This window comes from Zingiber officinale, chromosome 11B (genome assembly GCF_018446385.1).
Source record: "Zingiber officinale cultivar Zhangliang chromosome 11B, Zo_v1.1, whole genome shotgun sequence".
Classification (NCBI taxonomy): Eukaryota; Viridiplantae; Streptophyta; class Magnoliopsida; order Zingiberales; family Zingiberaceae; genus Zingiber; species Zingiber officinale.
Window position 1 is genome coordinate 25,991,838 of NC_056007.1, and position 9,382 is coordinate 26,001,219.

At 41.3% G+C, this 9,382-nt stretch overlaps 1 protein-coding gene across 1 annotated transcript; it reads right to left on the reverse strand.

Moving 5' to 3' along the window:
• Positions 1–1,945: 1,945 nt before the first annotated feature.
• On the reverse strand, positions 1,946–4,332 carry LOC122034479 (sugar transport protein 7-like). Its single transcript, XM_042593744.1, has 4 exons — positions 3,984–4,332; positions 3,345–3,664; positions 2,644–3,270; positions 1,946–2,554 (listed from the first exon to the last, which is right to left on the reverse strand). The coding sequence occupies exons 1-4, from the start codon at positions 4,135–4,137 to the stop codon at positions 2,108–2,110; spliced, it is 1,548 nt and encodes a 515-aa protein (XP_042449678.1). The 5' UTR covers positions 4,138–4,332; the 3' UTR covers positions 1,946–2,107.
• Between the last annotated feature and the right edge of the window lie 5,050 nt (positions 4,333–9,382).

A 9,382-nucleotide genomic window follows, 5' to 3' on the forward strand; every position in this document is an offset into this window, starting at 1 on the left:
CACCTAAGCTTGGGTTCCAAGCTAGAGCCGGCCACCACTTGACCCATCTAACCTTGGTTTAGCTGGCCTTAGCTTGGGCTCCAAGCTAGGCTTGGCCGACCACCTTAAGGTGGGTAAGAAGTTGGGTTTGGGTGGATATAAGACTTAATAAATAAGATGCTACGACAGGGACCGAGAGGAGGAATTGGTTTTGGTCTCCCGATGAACTTGAGCTTTCCGTGTTCGCCCCGAACACCCAACTCAAGTTCATCAATAATAACTCATACTACTAAAGAGTTATTATTGAACTACCGCACCAATCCCATATTACTATATGGGCTCCTTCTTATTATGTGTGTGTTAATTTCCCTGTATTTAAGATATCGAATGTCCACTAATTAAATGAGTTACTAACAACTCACTTAATTAATATCTAACTCCAAGAGTAGTACTACTCAACCTTATTGTTATGTCGGACTAAGTCCACCTACAGGGTTTACATGACAATCCTTATGAGCTCCTCTTGGGGGCATTCGATCAAACTTAGTATATGATTTTCCTTCGCATGGATCTTCTGAAGAGAATCTAATTTATTTTTCCCTGCACTTTTCGTGTGTTTAGCGCCCTATATCCTTACACTAACAACTAGTTCTTATGTATTCATCTATCTCTTCTGATTATATCCATGCCCTTAAATACCAATTTAACTTAATATATTGAGAGTAATAATTTTTTAAACATGAATTAAATTTTTCAAACATATTTATGTTAAAAAAAAAATCATTGCTCTTAATATGTTGAGTCAAATTGAAGTTTGAAAGCATGAATATAATCAGGAGAGAGGGCATGAATAGAATCAGGAGAGGTTAATGAACATATATGAACTAGTTTCATGTCAATCTGAGGTCATGTGGTTCATCAGCCGATTTTGCTCAAAATCGACTGATTTTCCATCAACTGGTTTTGGACAAAATTGGCTGATGGACCAAATAACCTTGAATTGATATGAAACTAGTTTCTATATGTTCATATACCTCTCTTGATTATATTCATGTCTTTAAATATCAATTTGACCGAATATATTGAGAGAAATAATTTTTTGAACATGAATTAAAATTTTTATATATATTCGTGTTCAAAAAAGTATTGCTCTTAATATATTGAGTCAAATTGACATTTGGGAGCATGAATATAATCAGGAGAGGTAGACGAACATATAAAAACTAGTTTCATATCAATCCAAGGTAATTTAGTCCATCAACCAATATTATTCAAAATCGGTTAATTTTTCATTAGCCAGTTTTGGGCAAAATCGGTTGATGGACTAAATGACCTTGGATTACATAAAAATAATTTATATATGTTCATCTACTTCTCTTGATTATATCCATGCTCTCAAATACCAATTTGACCGAATATATTAAGAGTAATGATTTTTTGAATATAAATTAATTTTTTCAAATATTTCATGTTAAAAAATCATTGTTCTTAACATATTGAATCAAATTGATATCTGAGAACTTAAATATAATTAGGAGAGATAAACGAATATAAAAACTAGTTTCATATCAATATGAAGTCGTTTGATCCATTAATATATTTTATCTAAAATTAACTTTGATAAAATAAAAAAATAAATCAATCAATTGATTTGATAAAAAATTTAGTGTTTTACATAGAACAAAATCGATATAAAAAAATTAGTCGACTAATAAGAATAAAATAAAAAAATAAATAGATGATTTAATAATTTTAAAATTATTCTACCTGATTTAATAATTTCGGAAACTTACTACATGATTCAGATTTTTAAATGATATTTATCTCATCAAACATATAAATAATTATTTAAAAAAATAAAAATATATTTATAATATTAGACTCACTAATAAATCAAATAAGCCTAACAATATAAAATTTTTAATACCATCAAATAAGACTTAACTTAAATTTGAAACGACACAAGTTAAACTCAAACCACCATTTCAGTAACTTAGATTATATTTAGACTCCACTTAACTCAAAAAAGCTTTCCAACCCTAGAATTTTATTTGTTTTTACACAAAAGAGAAAAATGATTAGCCTTGGCTTTCAGTGTATAACCATGTATTGATTGCATCTTGCCTGATCATTGCACCATCTGATTTTTGTCTTCCTGCGCCTCAACCGGCGGCATGATTCTCCTCCAGAACCAGTGCTTCCTCCACAGGAATATCATCTCCTCTATCGGCACCCCCTTCGTCTCTGGGAGGAAGAAGTAGACGAAGATGGTCATAACGATGATCCACCCGGCGAAGAACAGGAAAATCCCGAACTTGAAGGCGCACAAGAGGCTCAGGAAGGCCTGAGCGATTGCGAAGGTGAGCAGAAGGTTGACGGCCACCGTGATGCTCTGTCCAGCTGACCGCGTCTCCAATGGGAAGATCTCACTCGGCACCGTCCACCCTAACGGCCCCCAAGACCACCCGAAGGCGGCAACGAAGAGGCAAATCACCACCACCACGGTAACCGAGAATTCTTTCGAGAGCTGCTTGTCGTCTCCGAACTTGAGTCCGAGAATAATGGCGACGACGACCTGTTCGATGATGTCGGATTAATGAAGCATGTGAGTTTGTTTGATTTTGTCATCTATATGCTGCCGGCCGTCAATTAGTCGATGTTTACCTGGCAAATGATCATCTGTATGCCCCCGCCGATTAGCAGAGCCCTCCTCCCCCACCGGTCCACGGTGGCAATGGAGACGAACGTGGAGGAGGCGAGCACTGCTCCGGTCAATACCGACGAGTACAGTGCCGCGTTCCCGCCGAAGCCCATGCTCTGGAACAGCACCGGCGCGTAGAACAGTATGGCGTTGATGCCCGTCAGGATCTGGAACGCGGGCATGCAGACGGCCATCACCAGCTGCGGCCGGTTCCTCCGCTGCATGATGTTGCGGAAGGGGTGTTCGACGGCGCGCGCCAGTTCGCTGGCATCAACTATGTCCTGGAGCTCCGCGTCGACTTCGTGCGTGCCGCGGATCCGCTCCAGGACGCGGCGGCCGGCCTCGTACCGCCCTTGCTCGATCAGACTGTTGGGAGTCTCCGGAAGGAACGCGCCGCCGACGGTCATCAGGAGCGCGGGGACGGCCGCTAGCCCGAGGGAGAGCCGCCATCCCCACGGCTTGATCTTCTCAGTGCCGTAGTTGATCATGTTGGCGGAGAAGATCCCGAGGGTGGTGGCGAGCTGGAACATCATGTTGAGTCCGCCGCGGAGGTGCGCCGGCGCCATCTCCGAGAGGTACAGAGGAACCGCCTGCAGCAAAAATAAACCCAATCTTCAGTGCCGGGGATTCCACCAGGAGCATATCGGCCAAGTAATTACTAAACCTGATCCCCGAAGCCGATTCCGACGCCGAGCATGAGGCGGCCGAGGAGAAGCATGGCGAGGTTCTGTGCGGCGGCGTTGAGGGTGGCGCCGACTAGGAAGCTGATGCCGCCGCAAACGATGCTGGCGCGGCGGCCATAGATCCTGGTGACAGGGGAAGCAGCGATGGAGGCGACGAGTCCGGCGAGGTAGAGGGAGGAGGTGAAGGCGGCGAGGCCCTGGTTGTCGTACTTGCAGTAATTGTTGTGCGATTTGAAGTTCTTGTTGCGGTAAACAACAGGGAAGAACTTCTCCAAAAACGGGTCCATGCTCGTAACTCCCCCTGCCTCATTTCAAGTGCAAGAAAAGAAAAAACACTCTGAGCTAAATCTAGAAACCCATCACGAAATCGATAATCCAGAACTCAAACAATTGCAGCAAATTAACAACTTCTGTTCGAGATCGTTTGAATGAAGAACAAGAAGGATGATTCCAGATGCAAGAAAAAAAATAAGGTATAAAAAAACAAATTTTGAATCTTCACAAAAAGTAGTCCCGATTTCTACAGCTAGTTAGGGTTGCGGAATTCCACGTGTCAGAAAATCCCCTTTTCAACAGAAGTTACCAATGATTCAAAGATCCTTCCGATAGAAAGGACGGACCTGAGATTCCGACATCGTAGCCGAAGATGGAGCCTCCGACGGCGGCAACCAAGCAGGCCATCACGACAAAGGGGGTGAGTCTTCCCCTGTACTGCTCCACCCTCTCCTTCGCCACCCCAGGCGGCGGCTGCCCGACTCCTTCTCCGCCAGCCATGATTTGGCCACCGGATCGATCGATCGACCACCCTGCTCCGCGCTACTGGTTAGAGTGCAAGATCGACTTGCCTTGGTAAAATCCTTCTAATCTCTTCCGTCAGGGGCCATGGCGGAAGGGGACCAGTCCGGCGAGGGAGATGAACATGGCAAAGGTGTGGGGTTTTGTTTTTTTTACGAGAAATGGGAGTCATGCTCGGCGATATTTGTAATGCTTCTAACTTATTTCCATTTTGCCGAAACAAAAAAAAAAAAAAAAAAAAAAAAAAAAAAAAAAAAAAAAAATTATAGGAAATGAGAAATTAAAACTTTGCCAAAAACAAGTTGGAGTTCCGTTTCCAACTTCACCAACTACGCGCTCGGCTATTTAGTAAAAGGTAAAAAAATTAGGGGTGTATTTGGTTTATGTATTTTTTTATTTTTATTTTTTGAAATTTTTTCTGAAAAATAATGTTTGATTTAATTTTTTGTGTCTGTTTTTAAAAAAATAATTAACATTTTTAAAAAAAAATAGAGAATAAAAAAAAAATCATTTTCTATTTTTTAAAAAACACACGTTTTCTAAAAATATAGAAACCAAACACACAGATTTCCATCCTTTTTGTTTTACTAGGCAATGAAATATTCATAATTACAATCAATCATGATGAATAATTAATTATAATCTTTTTTTTATGTTCATCATCTCCTTCTTCGTATTATAATTTAATTCGAAATGAATAATTAAAAATCATCTTAAAATTATCCCACTCGACGTCCAACAACCTGTCCATTTATCGATCACTCATGACTCCGGACGATCTTTAACTGTCCGCTCTAAATCAAATTATAATTTGAAGGAGATGATAAATTCAAAAAAGAATCAAATTAATTATGATTAAATTATAATCATGATCCTATCATAATTATAAGAGATTTATGTACTCCAAAAATCAAAGGATATCCCTTTTATTTGATTTTTGTTTTAACCAAATGACATCTCATCTCATCGCATACGTATCTGCGGTAAAATTATACGGCTATCTTCAAAACATACTGTTTAGCCCATTTTAATTTTTTATAGTCAAATTAGGCTAATTATGTGAACAAGATATATTCATGTTCTTAAATGAAACAAGTTAAGTCCACATTATAGCACTTTAATATTATTGAATAAATAAATCCTTGTTATATTATTTATAAAATCATAATTATTATAATATAAATATTAAATAAATAAATTAAGTCCATGTTATTATAGATGAATGTTATTGAGTAGGTCACGTACGTATTATAACAACTATAAAATTAAGTATTGTTATAGAAATATTGCTGAATAGATCAAGTGATCAAGTAAGTCTGATCGATTCAAAATTTAAATTTGAAATTGTTCCGTCAAACTATCAAAATCGATTCAAGAATATGTGTTTGAGGATATCTTTCTAATTTTATAAGAAAGACGGTGGAGCGAAGCACATTTGATAAAAACGAAAAATAAAAAATAGAGCATCCTGTGATGATTCTATTTAACAAAATGTGCCTTTTTCTTTTATATTTTATTCAGTTATAAATGATATTTTATCAAAGGTGCATTTAAATTTTTAAATTTTTACCATGTTTTAAGTTTTATCAAAGGGCCCTCTTCCTTTAAAAAATACTTATACTCCAAAACAATGATTATTACAAGTAAGTGTATCCTCATAATCACATTTTAAAATGGAAAACACTTTATTGATTCGGATGTGCTTAATCTTCCATCTCACTTCTCTTGGTTCTACAAGTTACATTGGTGTCGAAAGTTAAATATTCGATATGTGAAAATCTTATTGGCCGCTCATCTTTTTTGTCGCTCATATTAAAAAAATGCAAAAATCCTAATATGAACTAAGCTATCCGGAAGTCGGCGATCTATCAATGAGGATCCATCGACGTCTCATTCCTCTAGTCTATCGCTTCTTCTCTTTTTTGAGGTTCACTTTTATTTCAGGTAAAGCAATGTATTTCAAGCTTTTCATCATTTCCAAAAGTAAGTTTAACATTTTGTGTGTAATTTGAAATTTAGAGTTTTCAACACGCCAAAGCCCTAAATCTCTTTTCTTCATTATCAACACCGAGATTTTCTATTAGCAATTGTTTGCATTAACATCACCATTTCATATTCAGAATCTTAGGCTCTTGGCCAAAACTTGATGATGAACCTTAAGACAGGGATTCACGGGACTTGGAAAAAGATAAAAGGTTGCAATTATTTGAGATGGAAAGCCATACAAAGTACACTAGACAATCAACCTGTCCTTTTCAACAACAATATGCAGTCAGCTTTTTCTGTGCTTTGCTTGATTATCAATTCTTAGCTTTTGTTTTCTTTATCATTCATGCTTTTGACTAAAATTTGCCTTTTGCCTTGTTTTTTATCAGTGGTCCCTTCTTGAGACTGTGTTGAGTTTGGTTATATCTTATTTAAATCAGTAGGCAGTTGGATGGGCATTTATCAAATCATTTTGCAAATGTTCTTGATCTAGTTGACTTAGACAGGATCTCCAAACCATGTGATGAAGGATAGTTTTAGTGATTTTGTAAATGTTCTTCATCTAGTTGACTTAGTTAGGATCCCCAAATTATGTGATGAAGGATAGTTTTAGTTTTGAATCTCGAGGATGAATGCATGATTAACTTAAATCTTATAGTAAGTCAAAGTGAAGCACATTTTTTTAGTAGACCTAATTGTGAATAGATGCAAAATCAAATAAGAGATGTCAAAAATAAGCTATATAGGTCTTCAAAACGCATAATTACTTGAGAATGAATGATAACGCTATTAAAAAAAACTTGACCAAAAAATAAAAGAGTATTTTTTAAATCATAATTGATCCTGTCCGAGCGCTGAGTCGACGGACGCTGGAGACGTGGCACGTTGCGCGGTCTCCGACTGGTGGTGTAGCTCTCTGACGATCCTGCAAAGAAGCCGAGCCGGGAGGGGTTTCCCGGCGACGACCCTCCGACGCTCAAGTCAGGCAACGAGAGAGGCAGTGTAACGAGACTACAATAGAGATGTGTGCATACCTTCGTCGACGTCTGGGGTCTTTATATAGGACCCCGGGGAAACGCGGGCACGTTTCCCGATGCGTGCACGCTTCCCCAAACATACCTTAACAAGTCTGTGTCAGAAAAGTACCTCTGGCGCCATTCCGCAATCGTCCGAGCATATCACGGATGTGACGGTGGAAGCTTCCACCGTATGATTCTGTGTACGGCTCGGCCGCCAACTCTGCTGCTTGTTGCTGGAAGGTGTCTCGAGGATGATGTTATCCCATGTCTCCTTTGTCCTCTTACGTTCCTTGTCTGTTCCGTGGCCGAGCGGATCAGCCGCTCGGCAGGCATATTACTTCTGCATCGGTCATATGCTCGGATGAGACTGCTCTTGCCTGTGTTGCCTTGTGCACCGGCCGAACAGACAGCCCGCTCGACCCTTGAAACCTTTTTACCTTAGAGCATCGGAAACCCGACTCCTAGTCGGGTTATCTTTCATTCGGTTTGGAGGATTCACGGCCGGTCGGCCTGCGGGGCCCTGTCGGTAGGCCTGCCTCGTCCGGTCGGTCGGTCTCCAGGTTGACTATCTTGACCTTTGACCTCCACGTATCGTTAACCCCCCGCTGACGAGGTCCCCCGTCCTTATCACCGGATCACATGCCTCCCTTTCAAGTCTAGTCGAAGGAGGCAGCAAGTCCGACTGACTGGACTATGAATTCGGTCGGGCGACCTTCACTTCGTAGCTCCCGAAAGTGTATTTCCGATCGGCTCTAGGAGGCCCCCTCGGCCGATCGGCGAGTTAATGGCTATGCCTTGTAGTTTTGATCTCCATTTGCTGCTTGTCGCGCTACTATTTAGGGGTGGTTGGCGTCGTCGGGTCTCCTCGAAATTCGTGCCAATCCCCATTAAGCTACCCACGCGCGGGTAATGACGCTCATTAAATGTTGTCCAATCATTGATCGCCACTTGGCATGTCCGCCGTCATCGTACGACGGGGGTGTAAGCTTCGATGGGACATACGTCGGTTCAAATCCGACGGTCCGATGTCCTCGCTTCTTTCGATGACCTGGATCGGACGATTGTGGTGAACCGAGACCGGGGTTTATGAAGCGCCGGCACCGAGCCTCCTTCTATCACTCTTGCCTTTGCGTTTTTGGCGATTCCTCTCGCGACCATCTTCCCATCGTCCGCTTGCCTTGGTGCTCCGACAAACTTTTGACCTTCTCCTTCACGCTTTGCTCTCAGTAAGCCTTTTCCTATTTCAATTTTCTTCCATTTTCCCCCTTCTGGCAGTCTTTGCATTCGTTCAATGTAGTTTCAGTCTCCTCCGTCAACCTTTTCATTTTTCTTTCATCGGTTCTTCTTTCCTCGCTACGAGGCTACTGTTCCGGCGATGGCTAGCACCTCGCAGCCTTCTGATCCTTCTCCTGGCTTGTGGTATATGACAATGGTCAGTCGGTTCGACGAAACTGATGCGGGACGCTTCCTTAATGAATTTGAACTGCCTTCTGACCATAGATTAGTGTTAGTCACCTCTTCCGATCGGCCCCATAATCCGCCGATCGGCACTGTTTGCTTCTTCCGCGACCAATTTGTGGCCGGTCTGCGCTTCCCTCTACACTCTTTTATCAGGGAAGTTTGTAATTATTTCCGCATCACTCTCGGCCAACTTGTCCCTAACTCTTTTAGGTTGTTGTGCGGCGTAGTAATCCTCTTCAAGCTGCACGGCATTCCCTTAGTCCCCAGAATTTTCCATTACTTTTACTACCCAAAATAGTCTGAGTGGGGTACTTTTCTTTTCCAGTCGTGGATCGGCCTCGTCTTCTTCGACAAGATGCTGACTTCGAACAAGCACTGGAAGGAAAATTATTTTTACCTTCACTTTCCCGAACTGCCATCCTTTCGCACCCGGTGGCAGACCACCGTGCCGAGCCCACCCAACCTCGGTAAATACAAGAGCCAGCCGGATTATCTTCATGCAGCCAATCTACTGGCCGGCCAGAGGTTCAGTATCGATAAACTGCTTCACGAGGGGGTGTTGTATATATTTGGCTTGAGCCCGACCCGAACAAAGCTTCCGAGCAGCATGGGTAAGCACTTTCCTTGTCCTTTTTCCTTTTGGTCTAACTGATTTATTCTTCTGTTATATAGCTGACATCATGTGGCGATCCAAGGTTGCTGATCGGCTGAAGTTGAAGGCCGCCGAGATTGAGGCTGTGACAGCCAAGGAGATGGCC

What these genes read in the sequence shown, in the direction of transcription:
- LOC122034479 (XM_042593744.1), bottom strand. Translation starts at nt 4,137, where the DNA reads ATGGCTGGCGGAGAAGGAGTCGGGCAGCCGCCGCCTGGGGTGGCGAAG. An exon ending in CTACGATGTCGGAATCTCAG is followed by an intron (nt 3,665 to 3,983) that starts GTCCGTCCTTTC and finishes GAAATGAGGCAG; the next exon opens with GGGGAGTTACGAGCATGGAC. An exon ending in GAATCGGCTTCGGGGATCAG is followed by an intron (nt 3,271 to 3,344) that starts GTTTAGTAATTA and finishes TTTTTGCTGCAG; the next exon opens with GCGGTTCCTCTGTACCTCTC.